Source organism: Microplitis demolitor, chromosome 7 (genome assembly GCF_026212275.2).
Source record: "Microplitis demolitor isolate Queensland-Clemson2020A chromosome 7, iyMicDemo2.1a, whole genome shotgun sequence".
Taxonomy (NCBI): Eukaryota; Metazoa; Arthropoda; class Insecta; order Hymenoptera; family Braconidae; genus Microplitis; species Microplitis demolitor.
Window position 1 is genome coordinate 17,369,150 of NC_068551.1, and position 25,245 is coordinate 17,394,394.

Sequence of the window (25,245 nt, forward strand, 5' to 3'; positions counted from 1 at the left end):
ATCTGTTCTATTAATAGAATTAGATTCATTTATTTTATCTATCAATCAATCAATTAATCAAATGAATTACTCGACAATTATTAAAAACCACCATATCAATTTTTTTTAATGGCTGAAAAAAAATAAAAGTAAAATTTACCGGGCGTGTCTAACTGTAAATTCGACTGTGAGAATCGAATTGATGATGATTATTTTTGGTGTATCATAAAAAAATGAAATCCTCAAGGCCTTGAAATATAAAAAATACTTCGTTAGATACTCGTTTTATCAGTAATAGCTTCTTAATGTATTAACCTACATCTGTACTTTGGTTGGTCATAAAAAAAAAAATTTCACGCTTACCTTCATCTCGTTTTCTGTTGGCTCCATAGCCAGGGTTCGTTTATTACCGTAGCGTATGATTTAGAATAATTATTAATGAGCTGGTTGCTCAGTTGTATTAAATTAAGCCAACAGGTTTTCTTTTTCATTATTTTATTTTAAAATAATTATATATTTTTATATTCTGATCTGTTTATGATCACCTGTACAGGTACTGGAGCTGCAAAAATTGGGATCGCGATCGCAGTAAACTTGTAAGCTTCATATCAGAGCAGCATTCAGCTTCACAGACAACCATTTGGTATATAGGATTTGGTGTCAGTATGCATGGCTGGAGGAAGTAGTCCGACGCTTGGTATGCCGTTGGGATTACTAATCACATATGTACGGATGTATACCAAAAGAATTGTAACCACCAACTCATGACCCTAGTCTTTTTACTTGTCTTCACTTCTCGGTTTCTTTAAAGACTTTATTTTTATGACTTAACTACATCTCGAAACTCGTCATTATTTTTATTTTTTTTTTTTTTTTACTATACTGGTTAACAATTATAATAATACAGTTTAAGTACAAAATTGCTATTTCTTCTTTACCTCATATAATATCTAGATTTTTCTTGGTATTCGTATAGAAGAAAAGCTGCATACAGTTTTAAAAGTTCCAAGTGCTTACATTTGTTATTTTTATGTGAACTTTTTCCACGTGTTCAGTTCGGTTGCCTAATTTCAAAATACAGTGAGGAACAAATTTTTTAAAATCGATTTTTCAGTATTTTTAGTTTCTGTAGAATCTTCTGGATATGATTCAATACATATTAAAAAAAAAAAAATTATTTTTGTCAGTTACTGTGTTTTGAAATTGAGCAGCCGAATTATACGGAGGGTTAAATTTTCTGGCCTTAGTTTTGTTTATTGTATATGATACTCATCTAAGCCTTGCACGAGGTTGAAAATTTTTTTAAATAACATGAAATCTTAAAAATTTTCCAAAATAAATTTCAAAATTTATAATAATAATTTTATAATAAACCCGTATGATGGGCAGTGGTTACTTTCAACATATACGTGTGTAACTTTTTCTACACTGAGAAAAAAAATAACTTTTAGAAATATTGTATTTTCTTTTTACGAGTAATTATGCTATTCCAAATTTTCCTTCCAACACACTTTTGGTGCGAAAATTCCAAGATTTCACTCAAAATCATTTTCTGAATCGAGGAAATCTGAGCTTAGCTCGAAATATGCAAGCTTTTTTTTTTTTGAAGTACTGTTCGAAATTTTGATTTTCTCTGCTTAGAAAATTATTCTTCAGCTTAAATATGAAATTAATAATATAATAATTTTTATTGTTTTTACAAAAGTGATTTTTTTTACAGTGTACACTCACGACGTATGTTAATATATCATATAAATAAGTGTAAACCGTTCCTTGATTAAACAAAACGATTCACTCAGTGATGAATGTATATAGTAGTAAATTTAAATCGTTTTGAATCGTTTCTTTTAATCAGGGTCCGCTTTACACACGAAATTTGTAGATTTTGACAAATCCTATTTACTCCGTGCTTATAAAAGTTATAATTAAGCAAATATACCTTCAATCCACCGACACATATTTGCCAATCACTTTTGATCCAAAGCGATATGTATAATATTTTAATTTTCACTCGATAAAAATAAAGGCAGCTCCGGTTTGACGCTCCCCAGAAAAAGGAGCGGGCTTTGAACCGAACTTAAAACTCGAGTCATTGAAAAAAATTTAAATAAGTAATTTTCTCATGTTATAACTAAGATTTATTTGAAATTTCAAATTAAGAGATCTTTTTTTGAAGAATCGTATAAATTTAAATTGTTGACGACCGTGAGCTCCCATAAAAATTGATTTTATAAATGAAATTCCCGCCATTGAATTCCTCGTATCGTAGATTAATAGTAACATTCATTTGAAATTTCAAGTCTAGATTTTTTGACTAAAAAACGTAAAAATTTTCGTACTTTATGTAACTTATCAATTTTTATTTACTTCAAAAAATTTCCTGCCACTTTATTTAATTATAATAAATAATTAATTAATTACAATAATTATCAATGATAGTATTTTCAAATTTAATTTAACAAAATATGTATTAAAATACACAAAAATTTTTTATAGAAACTTTAGATTTCAGAAACAGTAACAAATTTCAAATTTCAAATTTTACTTTCGCGGCAAAAATTTTACTCCTGCTCCCGATAGTTTTTGTTGCTGACATCTAGAAGCTGCTCGAATAATTATCAATGACGACAACTATTGACAGAAGATCAAGTAGCGGATCATATGGAGAGGTTTTATTTTTAAAAGTGTAGGAGAATATATATATAATACTGAACAGCTACACCTCGGGTTCAGCTGCGGGGTAGCGTAGAATCGGGAAAAAAAAAATGTCTCAAAATAAAAATGTATATGACTACTTTCATACAAATGTAAAAATATAAAAATAAAAAGTTGTAAAAAAAAAAATTCAATAATTAAAAATATATGTACAAATAATAAAATGTAAAATTATAAATATGTATTGTAAAATAAGTAAATAAAAAAAAATCCCTATAAAAAATGTCTCTATATTTGAAAATCACTAATCAAAATATGGTCACTATTTAAAAATTACTAAATAATTTTAGTGCATATATAAAATTATGAATAATTAAAAAAAACTAAATTAAAAAGTCACTAAAAAAAAATTACTATAAAAATAAAAAATCCTACAAACCAACATTTGCATAACCAAACACGTATATAAAAAAATTATGTGAAAATAAACATCTCTAAAAATAATATGTCTATAATAAAATATCTGAATAAAATATAACCTACAAATTGAAGAATTTCACCATGTGCTCATAATAGTGACTAAGTTAATATTATAAAATATAAGTATTAATAATTATGATAAAACAACAATAATAATAATAAAAATTATAGTTATTATTATGGAAAAATATTAAGGAAAACAATAAATAAATAAATAAATAATTTTAAACTTATAATAAGAGACCTGGAGTAAATGTAAAAAATCAAAATCTGATTACTCCAAAGCACTGAGCTTGTAATAATTTGCATAATTTTAATTAAATAAATCAATAATTTAATTAAATATTACATTAATTATATAATTATGTAAAGAAGTTATTAAATTATGATTATTTAATCATATTAATTAATTTAAGTGTATAGTTGAAGTACAGAGTACTGTTTGATTTATGAAAAAACAAAAAAATAAAACCAATCAGTAATTTCTCATTATCACAGTGATGCTGATATAATAATAATAGTAAATTAAAAATAATAATTATAAAAATTATATTCGTTAGTATGATGTAGAGTTAAAATAGTAAATAAATTAAAAAATGCAAGATTATAAAAGAACTTTGTTTATTTTTCAAGTTTTTATTATTTTTTTTTTTTAAATGTTTAAAATTAATGTTAAAAAAGTAATCTATATTGTAAATATATAATATATACATAAGATATAATCTGTAAAAAACATAATGTTGTACAGTTAAGGAAAATAAATAATAATAATAATAAAGTATTCTATATTTACAAAAAAAAAAAAAAAAAAAATTTGATTTAATTGATTTAATGACACTATTGATTTAATGTATAATAAATCTAACTTATAAGATTGAATTGTTTAAAGTTGTATGGATAAATATTTAATAGTAAAAATAAATGCAGCTTAAATACATTTTATAATAATAATAAACGCTGCTATGCATGCATTGTCGGTCAGCCGAGGCAAGTGCCCCAGTTTTAAAATGTAAACATTTTATTGGCTGTTACAATTGCTATCTTGATGATTACTGGGTCCACAGAAGGAAGAATTGCCCATTGTGCCGAACGGCATATAAAAATTATATAATAACTATAATATAAAATGATAAATATTTAATGCCTTTTAATGATAAGTATTTAAGCTGCATTTATTATTATTATAAAATGTATTTAAGCTGCGTTTTCCTTAATATTTTTCCATAATAATAACTATAATTTTTATTATTATTATTGTTGTTTTATCATAATTATTAATACTTATATTTTATAATATTAACTTAGTCACTATTATGAGCACATGGTGAAATTCTTCAATTTGTAGGTTATATTTTATTCAGATATTTTATTATAGACATTATATTTTTTAGAGATATTCAAAAACAGTCGATTATTTATAGACATATTATTTTTAGAGATGTTTATTTTCACATAATTTTTTTATATACGTGTTTGGTTATGCAAATGTTGGTTTGTAGGATTTTTTATTTTTATAGTAATTTTTTTTAGTGATTTTTTAATTTAGTTTTTTTTTAATTATTCATAATTTTATATATGCACTAAAATTATTTAGTAATTTTTAAATAGTGACCATATTTTTATTAGTGATTTTCAAATATAGAGACATTTTTTATAGGGATTTTTTTTTATTTACTTATTTTACAATACATATTTATAATTTTACATTTTATTATTTGTATATATATTTTTAATTATTGAATTTTTTTTTACAACTTTTTATTTTTATATTTTTACATTTGTATGAAAGTAGTCATATACATTTTTATTTTGAGACATTTTTTTTTTCCCGATTCTACGCTACCCCTCAAGAATTATTGGCCAGTATTGTAGATATACATAAAAATGTAGTGCGTGTGTACATGTGGGAACAAAGGCTGTGAATTTCGCATGGACGTGATGATTTTTTTAACTTCTTGCAATTCTTGACATGTAGTCTGTTGTTAGCTAACCGGCGAATAAGATACTGTTACATCAAACTATTAAATTTAATCTAATTCACCGTCAAGAGATGTTACAATGTCAAAGATGAATATTAAAGATAAAGATCAGAGAACACTTAATGACAAATTGAAACAGTGGTTCCGTATTAACAAAGGTAATAAAATAAATATTTATTATTTTTTAATTAAATTAAATATTTATTAACTAACTGATTACGTCCTTGAATTATTTTTAAATACCATTTTTTAAATTGATTAATTAATTAATTATTTAAATTAAATAGGCAACTATAAAAGTAATGAAGAGCACATATTGACCCAAGAAATAGAACGTGAAATAAGTTCAGAGAACCCAATTAATCAACGAGCTCGTATCCTAAAAGATTTAACAGACGACGTCTTAAATAACCACTGGGAAGATAGGGCGGCTGAAAAATTTTGGAACCTAGTTAAAGATCTACTAAACAAAGATGTACCGAAGGAACACCGTCATACTGTCCTCACTTTTCTGAGTTGTCTAGTCCAAGGCCAGTATAGCAGACTGTCATCACTGATGCGCGTTAAATTTTTTAAGGTGGTACAAGACCACGAAATACCTGAGGACATTGGCCCCAGATTGGAGCTGCTCCAACGTTTGACAGACAATGGCAAAGACATTGTGCACTTGGAAGAAAAAGTCGGGGGATTTTTGCTTAAATGGATGCCGACAGTCACTTACGGGGATGAGAAACGAGGTGCTGAATTTCTGTCACTTCTTGTTAATGTTATCAAGTACAACTCGGCGTACATTGACGAGGATATTGTGTCTGGTCTTGTACAATTTATCTGTCATTTGTGTTACTACAGTAATAATAAAGAAGTTGTGTCCGGTTGTCTTGATACACTTGACACAATTGTTGGCTACAATATTAATTTACAGTCGGATTCATTGCAGACATTTATCACAGCACTGTGTCGCAGTGTCAATGTTGACATTTACTGCGAAATAAGCTGGAAGATAATGAAAAAACTACTAGGTACTGATATGGGACACACGGCCCTTTACACGATGTGTCGATTGCTGCAGGACCCAAACTTCCAGCGAGATGTGCGCCTGCTACGTGGAGCCGTGTTCTATGTCAACATGGGCCTCTGGGGAACGCACAGGATCCAGAAGTTAAAATGTACACCGATATCAGTACTGCCTTCATTCATCCAAGCACTGAAATGCAACCACCCGATTGTCATGTACGAGGTAACGCTGGCTGTGCAACGACTGGTAAATAAATACGGACCGACTTTACTTGAACCAACGTGGAGTGTTGTCCTGGACATAATCCAGCACGTGATTGCTCACATTGAAACGAGCAATCAACCGGCAACTCAACAAGTATCGGAGAGTCTTCACGACACATTAAATGGCATAGAAAATTTAATGGATGCCAATCAGTACAATGGAGATGTCCAGAGATTCTATGACCTGATCGAAAGATGTTCTGACGCCAGACCCGAGGCCTCGGTTTTTAAACTCATTGACTATCGTGCTTCTATCATAGGTCTTACGCACTACCACTGGCAGTCAAAGCTGGCAAATCTTGTGGAACGTTACTTTAAAATCGAAACTCGGACAAGCATACGGACAAAGGTGCTAGACATTGTCACGAGAATAATTCACATGAATCGTTATCATGAAGACGAATTAATTGAGCGAATAATAGTACCTTATCTACAGCACGTTGATGTAGATCCTGACATTATGATACGTAATGTATCTGCTCATTTGTTGGTTGATTTGTGTTTGAACTGTGAGATTAAACGATGCCTTGAGTTGCTGGACATCTTGGAGAAAATAATAAACAAGCCATTTACTGTAGACACTCCAGTAGTAAGTGATAATGATATTAAAGATGTTAAAACTGCTGTGAGTGGTGTTATTGATATTTTTACAACGAAAATATATCGTCTGCCTTCTAGTCATGCTATTCGTGCTTACAAAATACTTGTTAATCATCTTGAGCAGCATTACAAAGAGCCCCAAATATTTAATGATTTTTCAACAATACGTTATTTGATATTTGAGTGTTTTTTAAAAATTCGCGCTAATTCATTATTCCACGTTGGGTACACAAATCCAGAGACTGGGACAGTAACGAGATTTAGTCCGTATTTAATTTTGGAGCATGCATCTGCACCAGATCGTTTAGGACCAAGTGGTGGAGGTGGTAACAGCCCACCAGTAAGTCCAGCACCTCTACAACACATATCGTGTCAAATAAGTCATATATCTTTAGCAATGGCCTGCAAAGCTGCTATAATGTGTCTGAAGCAAGAAAGAGACTGGCGAGTACTTCAATTAGTTCTCAAAGAAACTCCAAATTTACTGCAAAATCGTGCGCTGATTCTTGCACGTCAGAGTAATGACATCGACTACGTTGCTGCTGCTTTGTGTTCGATGATCACTGATAGAAATCTTAAATTACCTGAATCACTTACCAATGCACCATCTAAATTTACCATCTCAGATTTTCGCATGTTTGTGTTTCCGGTGCTGACGTCTTTGGCGTCTTACCATACACACCTTGAGCCAAATTTGCAGCAGCGATTGATAAAGTGTTTGGAAATTGGATTGACAACCAGATGCGCGAGTCAGTGCGTCACCAGTTTGACTACATGTACGTTGGAGATGCGTGACGCTATGAATAAATTGCTACCAGCTGTCTTGTCAGACTTGTCAAAAATTTCAGCAGTGCAACATATTGCCATACCTATTCTAGAATTTTTATCAATGCTTGCAAGATTACCTACTGTCTATTCGAGCTTCATTGACAACCAGTACCGACTAATCTTCGCTCTTCTGCTGCCTTATACGAATCCATTCAAGTACAATCACTACACAGTCTCGTTAGCACATCATGTCATTGCTGTCTGGTTCTTAAAATGTCGATTGTCATTGAGGCGCGAGTTTGTTAAATGTATAACTTCTGGTTTAAATGACAATGTGGTGATGCCTTTAGAGGAGGGACAGGTAAAGACATCGAACTTCAGTACACTGCAAGAAGATTCATCTCACAGGAAACGCAGTTCGAGTCTGACTGAACAAGGCAGCAGAGGCAGGCGAGAAAGACCTGTACTGGGTAACCAAATAATTGGTGATTTGAAACCACAGATGGATGAAAAGTTGATGACTTTTCATATGGAACTGGCTGAGACTTGTATTGATTTGTTAGCCAGGTACACATTCTCTACTTACACAGCTCGGCCTAAGAGATGCGCTGGTGCGGAATTTTTACTGAAAGATGGACAGTCGATGACCTGGTTCCTGAACAATCGATTGATTACTGTCACTACCAGTGGATGCAGCATGAAATCAATGAGAGCTGGACTGTGTGATAGCTGCTGGATTGCTTGTAAAGCTGCGCCGACAAGTCCAGAGCATAGAGCTGGAGCTGGTCTACCACGACGAGCATCGAGTATTGATGGGAATAAAGACGAGAATAGATTATCAAGACAGTCTTCAGGACATGCTGGTTCAAGTACAAATACTGCGGCCAATTCGCCGACAGAAGAAAGCAAAAGGACACTTGATGATGATTTTGCTAAGGCGGATAATAAAAGTGATAAGGAAGCTGAGGCAAGTAAATTAGAGCAAATTCTTGGCAGTGATAAACAGGACGAGTATACGCCGTGCGCTTGTTGGTGTCAAGGTTGGGCGGAAATTCTCGTTCGTCGGCCTACTGGTGATATGTCTTGGATTATGAGAGTACAAAATTCAGTCCAATGTGATGCTATGAATGATTTTCCACTGCAAGACCTAACGGCGCTGCTGATGCCTAATTCTGAGCCAACGACAAAAACTTCTAGTAGTCAAGACACCACGACAACGGAATCTTTTGAAGATGAGACTGATGAAAAATCTGAGAGTAAATCTAGTGGAGGACAGAGTACTGATCAGCATCAAAGTAATTTAAATAAATCTACTGGACCTATTGCGATACCTGGATCACCTGGACGGCCCAGTACGTCACGCCAGAGTTCTCGTGATAGTATTGAGAGTTTGGAAGACGGCGATGATGATTCAAAGAGATCACGTAATCCTGTTCGTCGTTCAAATTCAAGCCCTGAAATGAGCGCCAGCTGGAAAAATCCATTTTTAAATAAAGACAAATTAGTGATACCTCCAGCTGATGCTCCCAACTCGGAGTTTGATGTCAAGCACGCAAAAACAGCGTATTCAAAAGACATGAGAGTTAGTTATGAAGCAATACCTGAAGAAATATCTGGTATGGGTACAACTCCACCAGTAACTGAAGCTGGAGATCATCCTGGGGTTTTTCAAACTCAGTACTCGCATCCAGGAACAACAACAACAACAACAACAACTGTTGGAAATAATGGAACTAGCAGCAGTAGCAGTAGTAGCAGTAATATTGTACCAGCATCGCCTATTGCTTCAACTCCTAGTTATTTACCCGCCCAAAATCGCGTTACTCAGCATCACATGTCATCATCAAAGCCTCCTCAGTCACCTACTCAACAATACTCAAGAACGTCGACAATAGAATCTAGTCTCAGACAAATAGCCTCGAGTATAGAAAGCAAACCACCACTAGGACGAAGTCATCCAACTGAACGTCGTGAAGAAAGACCCGATCCATCAGCATTGCCACCCATAGCTTTTCGTGATCGTGGCCATACAATATCAGTAATGTCTCCCGTTCGAGACAGCATTCGTCGCGGTACTTCACCTCGTGTTAAAGAAATTCCACGCCCTGGAATAAATCCCAGCTCTGTATTCCTCCAACTGTATCACACAGCCCACTTTGGCAGCACTAACGAGAAACCTTTGCTGATACCTCCAACGACGGCTTTGCAACGAGCTGTAACGAATCTCGACCGAATTCAACCCTACGAAACTCACAAGATCGGTGTCTTGTATGTGGGACCAAATCAAGCGTCCAATGAATCCGAAATTCTGGCCAACCAGTACGGGTCAATGAGATACGCGGAATTTCTCCAACGACTTGGTACTCTGGTTTGTCTGAAAAACGTCGACGAGAGTGTCTTTCTCGGTGGACTTGATCGCAACGGCGAGCATGGTAATTTTGCCTACATATGGCAGGATGATGTTACCCAGGTAGCTTTTCATGTCGCGACGCTCATGCCCACTAAGCAGAGTGATCCTAAGTGCACTTGGAAGAAACAACATATTGGAAACGATTATGTTACTATTGTTTATAATGAAAGTGGCGAGTCTTATGACATTCAAACTGTCAAGGTATTTTTTTTTATTATCTATATAATTAAAAGAATAAGGAAAATTTTGTTCTAGTCATATCTCTGTAATAAAGTTAATGTTATTAAATTTGGTATCGTTAAAAAGGTCGACTTGAATTCGTGTCTTCATGATTTTAACTCTTTTTTTATTGCGAAGTATCGAAATTAATAAATTATATAATTCGCAATACATTTGAATTTGGCGCGAAAAAAAAAAGATTTTTTTTATCTTCTTTAAATAAATTAATATTTTAATTATTCTGTCACTGAATATATCTAATATTTATATAATTAAGGGCATTTTGTAAATAAATTTTAGCTCACAAAATTTGAAAATTGACGAAGATTTTACTGAAATGTTCCATTCAGGGCTTTTATCTCAGAGAAAAGCTTGGACAAAATTATCTGAATACGGTTCTTATGTAAATAATTAATTGATTATTCTTATTTGTTATTTAGGGACAGTTTAATTATGCTTGTGTCATAATTCAACCATTAGATTATGGAGCTAATCAAGTAACAATACAAGCAAGAGAAGAATTAGCTGAACATATTGGTCACAGTGAATCTAAAATAATATCTGATCAAAATCTTGGTATTTTATCAAGACAATTAGCTCTTCATGCTAATGTAATTATTTATAAATATTTAACAATTAAATTTTAGTGGTGTGCGAATCCTGTTCGAATCGAATCGAATAATTAGGATTTTCAAATTATTCGTAACTTTTCGAATTATTTGTAACTTTTAAAATGACTGATAAAATTCTGATCAATTTTTAAATATTCAATTTTTATTTAATGGAGAGCTTAGTTTTTTAAGTAACCAAAAATAAGTTTTTCGTATATTCGTGTCTAAGCTCTATTTATCATGACAAAAAATTGAATTATTGGCAAAAAGATTACAATTTTGAATCGTTCAAAAGAAAGTTTCGAGTAATTCAAAAACTTCCCAAGTAGTACAGAGTCAACTTTAAAATGTCTTTTAAAAGGACAAGACAAATTTTTTTTTGTCTCAAAGTCATCTTTTTTGGTATGAATACGACATGCAAATGTTAGTTCCGGAGACAGAAAAAATTTGTGTTGTTTTTCCTGTCTCATGTCAATTAAAAAGTCGTTTGGATGACTTATTTTACCACTATTTGTAATTTATTTTTTGTCGTCACTTGTTTTAAGTCTTTTAAGTAGGTATTTTTTCGGTGACATAAATTTCTGATCGTTTTGTCAACATATTGTAGCCTTATCGACAAGTTAAAAAGTAGCCTAAAAACTGATATCTTATAGATGTCACAAAGGCAAGTATGCTACTTCGGATACGAAGAATTTGAATTATTCAAAAGTTTAAATAGTGCGATTTGATTCGATACGAATAATTTATAAGTTCGAACTATTCGCACACCTCTATTAAATTTAACTGATAATTTATTTATTTGAATATATATTTTTAGCTTGCATCAATGGTATCATCATCATTAAAAGCAAAAGGCCATAATCCATATTCTTCCAATTGGCTCGAACGACTAAGACACATAAAACGACTGAGACGTCGTCTTCTAGAATCATCAAACAGTAGCTCTGATGACAAAACCGACGAAACAAGATCCAATGAACGCGTTCATATGGAAGATTTCACCGAGTACACGATACCGAAGACGTAAAATTAATATATTAATTTTAATTATTAATAAAATGATAATAATATAATAATAATAATAATAATAATAATAATAATAATAATAATAATAATAATAATAATAATAATATAGAAAAAAAAAATATATATTAATCAATATTTTGTCTGCAAATCATCGTTATTATTAATGTATGTTAATAAATTCATCAGCACTTTAAAACAGACATTTCAAATTTTTCGCGCTTAAAAACCGCGCCGCTTAAATAGAATGTTATGCGCACTGTTGTGATTCATGGCATACATGTACATACATGGGTATTTTATCGAATTATACGAATTTAATTATTTATCGTTAGTTTATGTAACTTAATGATAAGAGAATCGTGATAAATTTATACCAGTTATATTCATTTTTACATTGTAATTATCAGTGTTGATAAAATAATTATAGAAAAGTGACATAACCTAGCGGGTTGTTAGTTTTTAAACTTTTATAATGATCCGAACATTGTTATTGTTAATTTTTTTATTGTTTACATCAATAAATGCAGTTACTGAAGAAGATGAAGGTGTCAAATATGCAAATAAATGTGAAGGTAATATTTAAGTTTTTAAAAGAAATATTACTTTTATTATTTTCTGTCAAAATTTATTTACTTTTAGCAATAATTTATTCGGAGGAATTTGAAAAATTAAATAAAAATTAAAAACCAAATCATTTATTGGTCGTTTTGTCAATTATTTATTGACTTTATTAGCAAACGATATAAATTATTTATATCAAATATGTAATAATCTATGAATTTAAAAGTTGTAAATTTTAATTAAATAAAAGTGAAATACGCATTAATTTATTGTACTAAAATTGTCAAATATTTAACTGACTGTAATTTCAGTCAGCTTAATTATTTAAGTATTTAACGTTCATTTAATTATCAAAATTCTTAAAACTTCAGATGATACTGAAGTTAACCGACGTCCAATAATGTTTTTATTTTTTTTTAAACAAACTACTGAAAAAACATATTTGAAAAAATTTCATCTATAATTTTAAAAATTTTCTACATGTGCATATTTTTAGTTTTTGTAATCTATTGAAAAAAAAATCCGAAAACTTTAAATTATCTGTTAACTTCAGGATCATGAAATTTACTATTAAACAGTATGGAGACTAATCATCATTTTTTACAATTAATAATGAGGAGCTATTTTAATTATTAATATTTATGTTTTAGTGTGTAAAGTATTTTCTATGGAGCTGGAAGCTAGACTAGATGAAACTGGAAAAACTCATGATGTCTTGGAAGTTGGTTATTCCTTGGACGATATTGCTCCAAAAAAGAAAAAGGAGTACAAACAATCGTAATATTACTTATTAGTATTTTTAATTTAAAATTATGTCCAGATCAACTTAATAGAATGATGAATTCATAAGGAGGTGGACAGTAAATTGAAACATAGTTTAATTTTGACCACAAATTGGACATTTTGTCCCCTTATTGGGACTTCTTCAGCAATTAAAACAAGTCACCATTATAAACATTTACAATCTTTTAAATTAAATATTTAACTTTACAATCTCATGGTGAACACAATCAATGCATAAAAAAGTACATAATACCTTGATCATATAAACTCTATCGTCTACTTAATGTTTTTGAGACATCCCTGTTTAAAAAATCCGATAAATCTTTGTAGCTGTATGTATAAGGCCCTATACTTTAACACTTTTCATAGAACTCATTCATTCTTATAAAATCTCTATGGGAATTCGTGAGAGTCTATTGGATTCTATGAGATTTTCTAAACAGGGATACGTCATCATGTTTAATGATATAATACTTAGCATTTTAATATTTTTAATTACAATAAATAAATAACAATTTAATAGAATAAAGACAAACTGTAATTGAAAAGTTGCATGTTTTGTAATTAAAAATTTTTTAAAATGAGAGTTAAGAAAAATTGAGGGAAAAGTATTATAATAATTGATCCCGATGCGCTATCGTACGAAGAGATGAAAAAATATCCATGCTTTCCCTATCAGAATCTCAACAAAAAGAAAATACAAAAGAATAGCGTGATTTCCATCGGTTCTTAGCTCTAATAGATGCAAGGAAAGTCATTTTTTGTGCGCCAAAATTTATTCAATTTTTATAATTAATTTATAAAGAATTGAAAATTTTGACTAAAAAAAAAATGACTAAAATATTTTCTTAAAAAACTGTTCTTTCATCTGATAAATAAATTTGTGATAATAAAAAATCAATGCAACTTCTCTATTCATGGGATACTCAATGTTTATATATACTCTCAACCATTGAATAATAATTAAGGTATAAATATATGATAGCACTATTTATAGATTACTTTTCTATTTTAATTTACTGTCCACTTCTCTATGAATTCATCATATTATTTATTGATTGTAAAATTTAAAATGGAGTATGAATACATTTTTTTTTTTTTTATTTACTTAACTTTTTACTTTCAGAGAACTGAGGCTGGTTGAATCATTGGAAGATATTTGTGAACGTATTTTAGAGTATAATATTCATAAGGAACGTGATGATAGCACGAGATTTTCTAAAGGAATGAGTCAAACATTCAAAACTCTCCATGGTCTTGTGTAAATAAGTTATTTATTTTTGAAAATAATTTTTTAAGTTTTCAAGTCAAAGCTTAAAGTATATAAGTATGTTTGTTTGCCTATAATTACAGAGATAAAGGAGTTAAAGTTGAGCTAGGGATACCCTATGAATTATGGGACAAGCCATCTGTTGAAATAACAACCTTGAAAACACAATGTGAAGATATGCTGGAGAATCATGAGTCAGATATTGAAGAATGGTATTTCAATCATCAAGGAATAATACCTCTTGAAAGGTTACTAATTTATTTTTTATCTTTTTGCACAGTAATTATATTTATTCATGTTTGAGTCCATTGTAAATAATATTCGTGACTAATGGGAAAGATGGACAAGTAGTTAAATGTAAAACTTTTTTATTTAATACTTGACTTCAACTAATATGTAAAATGTCTAATTTTTGGTAAATAGTGTTATTGTTTTTATATACTTGTGTATTATCATTATTCGTATATGTCTCATTGTTATCTATGTGACAATATTTGAATTTATATACTTGATTTTGTACTAGCATCTGTAATGATACGTACGTAATAATTTGTACATTTGGTTCTCATTGTAAAGCTCTGAAAAAGTCAGCAAATTTAACCAAACGTTGGCGACAAATTAAAAAAGTTTTACATTAAACTATTTGTCCATCTTTCCCATTAATCATGGATAGTAATTATACTAGAGTTAGAACCCCCGAAACTGTCAACTGCGACTAAATATAATGCCCAGTCATTGAAACATTTACAGTAGGTATTTAACTTGTCAAAAATATTTATCTCCAGGTATCTTTGTTCCGAGCGGGTGCTCATAGACGATGATGACTCATGTCTCAAAGAAAAAGGCGACACGGGCAAAGATCGCCGCGATAAGAAGAAGTCTAAAGATAAAACCAAGAAACCCAATGATGAAAATAAACTAAAAAATTCTAAACAAGAATTATAGTTATAGTTATTATAGTTCATCAATTTACTTGACTGATTTTAATTATACACTTAATAATAGTTTAGGTTTTGCCTCACTGAAAGTTAACTTTTATTAACTGAAGTTGTTTTTATTTTAAAAATAAAATTTAAATAAAACAAATGATGACTATCTTTATAAATAATGTCAATTTTGATATTAATATTTATTTTAATTATAACATTTAATATTTTCGTTTATAATCAACAAATAGATGATGACTTTTTTCCATACTTGGTACAATTTTATACAATAGTACCTTGTGGGGGCGTATTAATTACTCCGGATTGGGTTTTAACTGCCGCACAGTGTCTTGTTTACAAACGTAATGTAAGTTTATTAATTATTATTTAATACTTTTATTTATTATTAATACTCTGATTAATTGATCTAGTCGATTCTGGTCAATATCGTTTGGTCTAACGAGACAGTAAATAAACCTATAGGTGTAAAAGCGACGTTCATTCATCCGAGCTTTGATATGTACTCCAAAGTACATGACCATAGGCACAACGTCGCTCTTATGAAACTCTATCGTCCATTTAATTTACAGCATCTACATAATTCTTTAGATTTTTCAAATAAAACCAGTGGCATGTTCGTTAATATTGGAGCGACTAAATCAATAAATTCATATGATTGTTGTTTTATATACGGCTGGGATAGTATTTTATTTTCTAAAATGCGGGTGTTTACGAAACCTATACAAATAGTTTCAGTACAACCCCGAGATAAAGATGCCTGTGTAAATAAAATCAATGACGTAAATATTGTATGTGCTAGCGGTGAAAGCCGGAAACAGTGCGCAGGTAATCCGGGGTCACCGATTGTCTGTAATGAACCGAATGGGAATAGCCGCGTACTTGGAATAGCATCTTGGACTAACTATTCCCTTCAATGCGATGGTTCTTCAACTTATTTAAATCTTACTTCCTTTAGGTAATTTTTTTAGTATACTACACACCTAGAGAGGAAAGTTGGACATTGTTAGCCGTGGGTATAATTGCCTACATGAGCCAAAGGCGAGGGTGACAAATATGTGAATTAAAACGTTCAAAAAATAGTTTTCACCATATCTGCGCCAAAAGTTTCAATTTCTGCCCTGTTTGGAGAGAAAAAAGTCGTTCTTTTCTTTAAGGAAATGCCACCGGACCTCTTTCTCACACTTAGAAAAATAAACAAGACTATTTTTGTTGCTTTTGCAGAGTAAATAAGAATTTTAAAACAATTTTTCGGAGACAAATTAGAATTTTTGGAAATACAAAATTATGAGTCCTCTGTTAAGGTTTTGAAAAACGCTAAAGACTTTCTATTTCAAGTTTTCAATGTTTGTCCGTGAAATAAATTGAATTCAGATTGAAAATCGGTTGATGTTACCCCTTAATGAGAATACAAATGATAAAAATCAACGTAAGTTCAATTCTTCCCATAAACAGAGGCAAAAATTTGAACTTTCAGATATAAATTTGGTGAAAAATCGTCACCACACTATCAACTTCGGTTCGGATAGGCAATTACACAGAGTTAGAATGTCCTACTTCTCTTCCCTAGTGTGTAATATACTATTTTTTGATACTGGCATTGAAACTTGAAGTTTCAGTGTCTGTACAGCCAGTCAAAACAAGCGAATTTCAGACCAACGTCGCGAATTAATATTAGCAAGCGCGTAAATTGTGAATGCCTTCAATCAGGGGACAGAAACAAACTTGTTTCAACCCTTGGGAAGAAAATAATGTTTCTGCCCGCTGACTGAAGGCTTTCGCAATTTAAACTCTGATACTTGTCATTTATTTAATAGTAATTTCAGACCATTAATTTTATTTACGTGACATTTCTGACTGTGATTAAGTTTATAAAAATTAGTGTGAAGAATAAATAGTATTGTTAGTTTCTGCTTAATTATAAATTGCAAATTACAATTTAATAGTTGATGACACCATTGGTCTTAAATTATCTTATTTCTGACCGGCTGCTGACACTGAAACTTTAAATTCCAATGCAGGTAATCATGAAAAGTCTAGTATGTAACTCAGGATGAAACGCGATTTCAGACTGCGAATGTCAGCCAACTTCACCTTGGTCTGAAATCATTTCGTTTCATCCCTTATCACACAATATACTATAATTAAACAGTATTACATCTTTTAAAACAACTTATTATTATAGATCGTGGATAAATAATATAATATCAATGGACTTTAATTCAAATTATAATTTTGACAGCTATAGTAGTACTGAAAATCATAAAATCCAAAGTAAAAATTATGTTGTTACTAAAATAATTATGGACAATCATGCTATCAATGATTTTTCAACAACACTTAAGACACTTGAGCGTCATAATTATGAAAATACTGAGCGAAGTGATAAAAGTGTAGAAGAAAAATCAACTGATAATGAAGAACTGTCGGATATTTTTCCTCTATATAATTCGTCATGTGCAAATTTACTAAACTCAATTAATTTTCTTGTACTTTTAGGACTTACCTTTATTTTTAATGTATAATTTAAATTCAATAGCGATGAAAAATAAATTAATGAATTATAAATTTATTATAATTTCTATAAACTTTTATACATATTTTAAAAAACTTATTTTCCACGTAATGATTTCTTGACGCGGGGTTTTTTACCTCTCAGAACTCGCAATCTTTCAATTTCCTCTTTCCAATCTAAATGCTCATCACGATAGAGACCATAGAGACGAAGATTTTTCATGAGCCAACCGATCTCCGGAAGTCGTGGGTAATATTCAACAATTTCTGGACGTTTTTGTATCGGTTTTTCGCTAAACATCTTTACGACTTTCATAGACTGATAGTTTGTAGGACGAAAGACCTCGCCGAATATTCTGTTTGACAGGTGATTCATACGTTTTGCATACGTCGTTGATACTTTTGCAAGTTCTACGTACTTTGACATCGTGTCTAAATAAATTATTATTCAAAAAATATTAATATCAATAATAAATAAATTTTTTGCCAAACAGGTTAGGATTACTTAGACATCATTAATAATGACAATAAAATAATTCAAATATTAATTCATTCAAAAAACTCACCGGAATTATTGTCAAGATTTTTTTTACCAGAAATTGAGTTGAAAACTATTTTTTTTGTTGTTAATTTTCTCTGATTACCAGAGAACTTTGTTTTTAAAATTTCTGTGCAGGTAAAAACATCATGCGCACATCCAATTAAAGCGCATGCGCCATTAAAAAATTTTTGGTACGAAATTTGAATAGTTAATTTTTTTTTAATTATAAAATAAATTAAAATCAAAAGGAAATGAATAATTCAATGAATGTATGACAGTAAAATCAGCAAACAATTAAAAATTTTTTTATTTTTCAATAAACAAATTAAATATTATTAGAAAAAACGCACACGGAATTTTAAATATTTTTTTTATATATTAGTGTATTTATATTTATTTTTGAGACGTAATAAATTTATTGTCTGTATTTATTTGTAATTATAATATATTGAGGTAGTTTTTTTTAAGTACTTCAGTACATGAGTACGATAATGTACTCGTCGTAAGTATGAATGCTTATTAAGTAAATTGGCATTAAATTGCTTTTGATTTATTTGTAGTCTGTAGTAAAACCTGGTCAGAGTCTCCCTTCATCTGAAAAAAAATAAATTTTGAATTAAATGTATTTTTAAATCAAGATAAATAATAAATACTTTTGTTGTTTACGTTCATACTCAGTATAACTCTAATTAATTAACGGGAAATTAGGACACGTATGTGCAATTATTTTTTTATTTTTTACCAACGTTTAATATTTGGTAACTATAGAACTTTTATAAATTTATTATTATTATATGATTTAAAATAATTTCCCGGGTAAAAAAAATTATATATAAATATATATGATGGTTTTATATATATATATATAATCATATATAACCATTACGGTGATCGTTAAAAATTTAATTTTCTCAAACGCCCTATAAAAAGCTTCTTTTTAGTAAAAATAATAAGTGGAGAATTCGGTTTTTTCTTTTTAAATAAAAAGAACACGAACCTCAGGATGACCAAAGTTCATTTTTCGATTAAATCGTGTTTTTTTTAGTATCTCATGAAATATGCAGATTAACGGAAAAAACCATAGAAACAATTTTGTAGGAAATTAAATTCTTGACAAAAAGGTCATGTTCATTTTTTTTTATAAAATATGTGTTTATGACGATATTTTAAAAAAACTTTTTTTAGATCTGATGAATTGAACATTTTGAGGATTACAAATGTTGAAAATAACATTTTTCTAAATATATAGGAACTACAACAAGCATTAATGATTGATATATTATGAGTTACGAAGTTGTCTACATTTAAGAAAAAATGTCATTGTTAACATTCATAATCTTTTAAATGATCAACTGATAAGATCTAAAAAAGTTTTCTTAAAATATCTTCGTAAATACAGATTTTATAAAAAAAATGAATGTGACTTTTCTTGTCAAAAATTTAATTTCCTAAAAAATTGTTCCTATGACTTTTTCCTTCAATCTCCATATTTCATGAGATATTTAAAAAAAAAACGCGATTGTATCGAAAAATGAACTTTGATCGTTCTGAGGCACGTGTTCTTTTTACTTAAAAAGAAAAACCCAAATTTCCTCTGGTTTTCACTAAAAAGAAGCTTCTTATGGGGCGTCTGAGATTCAATTTTTAACGACCACCCTAATAACCAGGTCATTTTACAGAAATGAGTTATAAAATAGATGCATTTTAAAAGGCAGAGTCCCTTTAATTTCTTTTTAATCCCTGAAAACTATGTAAAATATAAATATAAGTAACTCTACATAATTATATATAATTATATTGGGCCATTTTTAACATATAATTATATATAATTTTTTTTACCCGAGTTTTAAAACAATTTGTGTCCTATCATTGTGGAGCCCTGATGGAATTAACAAATAGCGACTCAACGTTGATAAAAAATTAAAAAAATAATTGCACATAAATGTGTCTTTATTTCCTATTAATTAATTAAAGATAAATAATAAATGTAATAAATACCATGAGTAATTTTCAAAATTTTGACGACGTTCCATGTCCATATCCAGATGTCGCAAATTTCTCAATGAGTTTTAAAGAAATAAAAGGATTAGACTTTACTACTTCTTGATAATCACTTGTAGTCATAATACGTGTAATATTACTGACCACAAAATCAATCGCAAAGTCAAATAACTGTTTGGCATTAAAGCGATCAGCTAATATCATAATTTTAACTGCATTATTAACTGTCAAAGACTTTCCGAGTGATTCTTCACACAATTCCACGAGTCCTGGCAATTGGTACTGATCAGCAATTTCCAGTAACTGCTCAGCAAAATTATCAAGATCAGTAACTTTGTCTGAGTAAATAAATTCGAACATCTTTTCAAATAATTCCGGATGAATATCTGGTACAGTTATTTTATTTTCTTTTTTTTCCTTCATATCGTGACTAAGCATCGCATAAAAAACTGGACTTCTTACCATCAGCAGAGCTTTGTGCGATTTAAATTCTCTGTCACTCACCACCAAAGTAATGTCACTTGCTACAGTGACATCGAGTAGCTTTTTAAGGTCATCAGCAATTGAATATTTTGAAGACTTTGATGGAATTTGAACACTCAATGAATATTGATCATATATTCCAAGATCTATACATATCGTTAGTGTATTATTTGGTAAATATTCATGTTTATTATTAAATAGCTCATGTTTGAAGACACTTATTTCCGGTCCACGACATACAGTTGTATTAAAAAAGTAATTAAATGACTGTACAAGTTTTTTTTCTTTTTTATAATTCAAAATAGAAAATGTATACTGAGCTCTCAGATTCTTTCTTGATGTTTCCGAAACAAGATATATCAGAACTCTTTCTTTAGTCGAATTCAACTCCAAATACCATTCGTTATCAAAACCAGCTTTTACTGAAAATTTTGGAGATTCAAATTCAACGCAACTCACATTAAAATTGGGCGTTTCTACGAGTGATGTAAAGTCACCTATTTCCCATTCGTATTGCAGCTTGTGTTTTACGGTTTTTGAATTATATCTATCCATTTTTTTAATTTTATTTCTTTAGATTAACACTGAGATTATGGAAATAAATTATTTTGTAATTATTACTGACTGTTTTTTTTTATAAAATTTAGGCACAGCTATTTTTGTTTTTGACTTTTGTGTTCTAGGTTATTTAATGGTGAATCATCTACAAAACTCTACGGTGCCACGGAGTAAATAAGTCGAAAGCGCATGAACCGTAAGCTAAATGTTTATATTTGGAGCTAGAGTTTTTTTAGGGGGTGATGAGAAACTATTTTTGATTCATAAATTCATTGATGAAAGCTGGAAATATCTAATAGAAATTGTCGAGCGTTTTCTCCAACCATAAACGGAGTTAAATTAATTTTTATAAGATTACTATTATATAGTAAAGTTAGCGGAGATCTGACAGTTTTTAAAACTGAAATAATAAAATAAATGTTAGTAAAAAAAAAATACAAAATGCACGTTTGGAAAATTCAAAAATCAACATGTGCATTTTTTTTTTAATTTATTATTTTAATTATTTAAATTTTTATATGTAATTTAAAAATTGTCTTATGTCTGCTACTTTACGCTGACAATTTTTATTTAAAAAATTATCATGTTTTAAATGAAAATTGTTTTGATTCCCTGATTAATTAGAAGTGTAATATTTATTCTAATGAGAAAAAATAAATATAAACATTTATAAATTTAATAATTGATAAAATTAATGATGAAATAAATATTCATGATATTTAATGAATTATGAAGGATATTCTCAGATAGAACCCCTCACTTTTTAAAAATTCTCAATGATTTTGAACTGTCGTAATCGTATTAAAATTTGATTAATTCAAAAAAAGACAATTAGTTACAAATTCGCCAAAATTTACCAAATTTCGTTTGACTCCTAATCGATAACAAGTTTAAGTAATTTTTTAAAATTTATTAATAAAATTGTAATTTTGTAATGACAATTAAGTCATTGAATATTTTTAAAAAGTGAAGAGAGGATCACTGGGTCAGAAGCCCTTAGGACATTTATTGAAAAAATAAACATGGTTTTAAACGTCATCATAATAATTCGAGAACAAAACATTTAATTCTACGATATTTTAATCCAAGAAAAAAAAATACTTTTCAACAATTTGTCATTTAAATTAAGTACTTTAATTATAGTAAATTATATTAATTAATAAAAAATAAACCCATTTTTAATCTGAAGTATCTATAAGATTTTTCCGAATAAACCTGAGCCATTGTATCGAGTCTATAAATGAATTTACAATCACTCATTTATTTATTTACTGTCATCTATGATTGCAGTAATTGTCCGCTCAATAATAATAATTAATTCACTTTATTTAAATCTCCTTCATCAAAAAATTATCTCTTATTTTAAATTGAAAAAAAAATCAACATATTAATAAATTTAAAAATAAATAAACATAAATATGAAAAACTAGTATAATTATTTTACTTTTTTTTTCTCGACAAATGAATAATGACTTCAGGAGTTTGCGGAGTAGTAGGAATGTTAATTAAGCTCGCAAGTTTTTCAATAAGAGTCAATGAAATATCAGGATAGAACTTTATAAAATTAACATAGTAAGTAGTTTTCATAACGCGTGTAATGTTAATAGCAACAAACTCAATTACGTAATCAAATAATTGTTTAGCGTTGTGACGATGTGCTAAAACCATTATTCTAGCAGCGTTTTCCACCGTAATTGAATCACAAAGTAATTCTTCACAAGTTTCCTTTAAACCTTTCAGCTGATAATCATCTGCAACTGCAAGTAAATTTTCAACGTTGCTCCCAAGATCCTTAACTTTGTCCGTGTAAATAAATTCCAACATGAGTTTACAGTTTTCAGAACTAATATTTGACAAAACAAATTTATCCCCCATGTTTTCTTTCGTTTGATGGGTGAGCCATTTGCAAAATACTGGACTTCGCATCATCAGAATTGCCCTGTGAGCTTTGAATTGTTCATCACCAACTTGCAGAGTAATGTCACTGGCTATTTTTTGATCAAGAAGTTTTTTTAAATCATCGATAATTACACGCTTTAGTGGCTTTGGTGAAATTTCAATAGTATTAATTGCCGCGGATTCAAATATTGTCAACTCAATACCTATTGACAGCATATTATTAGGCAAGAATTCATCTTTATTAGCAAGTAATAAATTTTTTTTGACAAATTTCTCACAGCACCAGTCAATGTGAGAACTTTCAAAGCTGTTACAAAAAGTTTGAGTAAATTTTCTCTTCTTTTTATCATTAAAAATAAATAACAAACAACTTGCTCTGATTGGATCAGTTACGTGGCTGTTTGACGCTACGGTCAGTGACAGCCACTCTTCATTGTTACAAGTTTCTCCATTGATACTTAATCTTAAATACCACAGGTTTTTAATTGTGCCTTCGATTGAAAAACCTGGGGACTGAAAAAATCCATTTTTGCTTGTAGCAAAGCTGGGTCGTTTAATGACTGATGCAAAATCATCAATTTCCCACTTGTGATTAAGTTTGTGCTCGCCGATTTTACTGTCAGCGACTTTCATATTTAAACTGAATACTTTTGGTGAAATACAAAAATAATTTATCTTGTGAAATAAGTTTTTTAAAATTTTACTTGACGATAAAATTTAACTTATTTTTATTAATAAGAATTGTTTTCACTGAGCGATTGGCGCAGCTCAATGTCACTTATTTATTTTTATTTGCAATTTAGGTTATAATTCATGTACATGGTAAAATTGCCCAGCAAAAAAGCGCACTTCGGGTGTTTCCGGTTTTTACTCCCACTCTGGATGATTATGTACTAAAAATTCTCCCACTTTTCTTTGCACATGCGCAATTTTGAAATTTCAGTAGTGGGAGTGATTTCCGAATTAATTTGAAAATTTGATTTAAATGAGTGTAAATGCAGCAGACATAAGACAATTTACAAATTTTAAATAAATAATTTAAATAATGAGATTTAAAAAAAATTGCGCGCGCTGATTTTTAAATTATCTAAATACTCTTTTCACTTTTTTTTCTACTCACATTTTGTTTATTCAAAAATTAAAAAAATTCATAATTGTCAGTTGCATTCACTCATTAAATTTATCAGTTACTTCTAATAGAGGTTAAACTTGGCTTTCCAAATCATCAACTGTCAGTATAAATAAATCTCAACATTTCTCGGAATATTTCAGGAGCTACATCATTTATCATCAACATGTTATTGTTATATTTTTGCATTCTATCGAAAACTGAAGCAAGTACTGGACTTCGTGCTGATAAAATTGTCTTATGCGCATGAAACTTTTCGTCGCCAAAAATTAAAATCACATCGACATTTATTTTCTTATCAAAGACTCTCAAAATGATCAGTTATTTTGTGCTTCCAATTTTTTAATGGAACTTCCGTTGAAGTTAATGTATAATCTTCAAGTTCAACAAGATTCACATATAATGTCAGAATATCATTTGGTTGTAAATTGTCTTTCTTTCCCAATAACTTTTTTATTTCCAGAAGTTTATTTGAACCCCAACTTTCATGAAGTTTGAATACTCGAGTTTATTTTTTAATACTTACTTTTTTTCATGATTATTATCCAAAATATATA

The 25,245-nt window shown here is 29.7% G+C and overlaps 6 protein-coding genes across 7 annotated transcripts; 3 read left to right on the plus strand and 3 right to left on the minus strand.

The window, feature by feature from the left end:
* The first annotated feature begins 3,956 nt into the window (after nucleotides 1-3,956).
* Nucleotides 3,957-12,090, plus strand: LOC103574077 (tuberin). 2 transcript variants are annotated; one of them, XM_053740514.1, is made up of 5 exons: nucleotides 3,957-4,605; nucleotides 4,966-5,251; nucleotides 5,381-10,350; nucleotides 10,809-10,979; nucleotides 11,797-12,090. In XM_053740514.1, exons 2-5 carry the CDS (start codon nucleotides 5,173-5,175, stop codon nucleotides 12,004-12,006), a joined length of 5,430 nt encoding a protein of 1,809 aa, XP_053596489.1. In that variant the 5' UTR covers nucleotides 3,957-4,605; nucleotides 4,966-5,172; the 3' UTR covers nucleotides 12,007-12,090. The 2 variants fall into 2 exon arrangements, with proteins under 2 accessions (XP_053596489.1, XP_008551643.1); XM_008553421.3 differs by lacking the exon at nucleotides 3,957-4,605 and having other exon boundaries at nucleotides 4,763-5,251.
* Nucleotides 12,091-12,255: 165 nt separating this feature from the next.
* LOC103574078 (protein canopy 4) lies at nucleotides 12,256-15,716 on the plus strand. Its single transcript, XM_008553422.3, has 5 exons — nucleotides 12,256-12,577; nucleotides 13,217-13,343; nucleotides 14,476-14,610; nucleotides 14,703-14,867; nucleotides 15,405-15,716. Exons 1-5 carry the CDS (start codon nucleotides 12,478-12,480, stop codon nucleotides 15,562-15,564), a joined length of 687 nt encoding a protein of 228 aa, XP_008551644.1. The 5' UTR covers nucleotides 12,256-12,477; the 3' UTR covers nucleotides 15,565-15,716.
* Nucleotides 15,717-16,023: 307 nt separating this feature from the next.
* Nucleotides 16,024-18,088, plus strand: LOC128668221 (kallikrein 1-related peptidase b21-like). The gene is made up of 2 exons (XM_053740616.1): nucleotides 16,024-16,521; nucleotides 17,749-18,088. Exons 1-2 carry the CDS (start codon nucleotides 16,064-16,066, stop codon nucleotides 18,086-18,088), a joined length of 798 nt encoding a protein of 265 aa, XP_053596591.1. The 5' UTR covers nucleotides 16,024-16,063.
* A 24-nt stretch (nucleotides 18,089-18,112) lies between these two features.
* LOC103574079 (28S ribosomal protein S33, mitochondrial) lies at nucleotides 18,113-18,778 on the minus strand. The gene is made up of 2 exons (XM_008553423.3): nucleotides 18,644-18,778; nucleotides 18,113-18,509 (listed from the first exon to the last, which is right to left on the minus strand). The coding sequence occupies exon 2, from the start codon at nucleotides 18,502-18,504 to the stop codon at nucleotides 18,175-18,177; it is 330 nt and encodes a 109-aa protein (XP_008551645.1). The 5' UTR covers nucleotides 18,505-18,509; nucleotides 18,644-18,778; the 3' UTR covers nucleotides 18,113-18,174.
* Nucleotides 18,779-18,901: 123 nt separating this feature from the next.
* Nucleotides 18,902-22,042, minus strand: LOC103574080 (speckle-type POZ protein). Its single transcript, XM_008553424.3, has 2 exons — nucleotides 20,617-22,042; nucleotides 18,902-19,212 (listed from the first exon to the last, which is right to left on the minus strand). The coding sequence occupies exon 1, from the start codon at nucleotides 21,655-21,657 to the stop codon at nucleotides 20,629-20,631; it is 1,029 nt and encodes a 342-aa protein (XP_008551646.1). The 5' UTR covers nucleotides 21,658-22,042; the 3' UTR covers nucleotides 18,902-19,212; nucleotides 20,617-20,628.
* Nucleotides 22,043-23,100: 1,058 nt separating this feature from the next.
* LOC103574082 (speckle-type POZ protein-like) lies at nucleotides 23,101-24,192 on the minus strand. The gene has a single exon (XM_008553425.2). The coding sequence runs from the start codon at nucleotides 24,190-24,192 to the stop codon at nucleotides 23,101-23,103; it is 1,092 nt and encodes a 363-aa protein (XP_008551647.1).
* Nucleotides 24,193-25,245: the final 1,053 nt, after the last annotated feature.

What these genes read in the sequence shown, in the direction of transcription:
- LOC128668221 (XM_053740616.1), top strand. Translation starts at nt 16,064, where the DNA reads ATGTACTCCAAAGTACATGACCATAGGCACAACGTCGCTCTTATGAAA. An exon ending in TTAAATCTTACTTCCTTTAG is followed by an intron (nt 16,522 to 17,748) that starts GTAATTTTTTTA and finishes TTATTATTATAG; the next exon opens with ATCGTGGATAAATAATATAA.
- LOC103574078 (XM_008553422.3), top strand. Translation starts at nt 12,478, where the DNA reads ATGATCCGAACATTGTTATTGTTAATTTTTTTATTGTTTACATCAATA. An exon ending in ATATGCAAATAAATGTGAAG is followed by an intron (nt 12,578 to 13,216) that starts GTAATATTTAAG and finishes TTTATGTTTTAG; the next exon opens with TGTGTAAAGTATTTTCTATG. An exon ending in AAAAAGGAGTACAAACAATC is followed by an intron (nt 13,344 to 14,475) that starts GTAATATTACTT and finishes TTTTACTTTCAG; the next exon opens with AGAACTGAGGCTGGTTGAAT.
- LOC103574079 (XM_008553423.3), bottom strand. Translation starts at nt 18,504, where the DNA reads ATGTCAAAGTACGTAGAACTTGCAAAAGTATCAACGACGTATGCAAAA.
- LOC103574077 (XM_053740514.1), top strand. Translation starts at nt 5,173, where the DNA reads ATGTCAAAGATGAATATTAAAGATAAAGATCAGAGAACACTTAATGAC. An exon ending in GTGGTTCCGTATTAACAAAG is followed by an intron (nt 5,252 to 5,380) that starts GTAATAAAATAA and finishes TAAATTAAATAG; the next exon opens with GCAACTATAAAAGTAATGAA. An exon ending in AATTAGCTCTTCATGCTAAT is followed by an intron (nt 10,980 to 11,796) that starts GTAATTATTTAT and finishes ATATATTTTTAG; the next exon opens with CTTGCATCAATGGTATCATC.
- LOC103574082 (XM_008553425.2), bottom strand. Translation starts at nt 24,192, where the DNA reads ATGAAAGTCGCTGACAGTAAAATCGGCGAGCACAAACTTAATCACAAG.
- LOC103574080 (XM_008553424.3), bottom strand. Translation starts at nt 21,657, where the DNA reads ATGGATAGATATAATTCAAAAACCGTAAAACACAAGCTGCAATACGAA.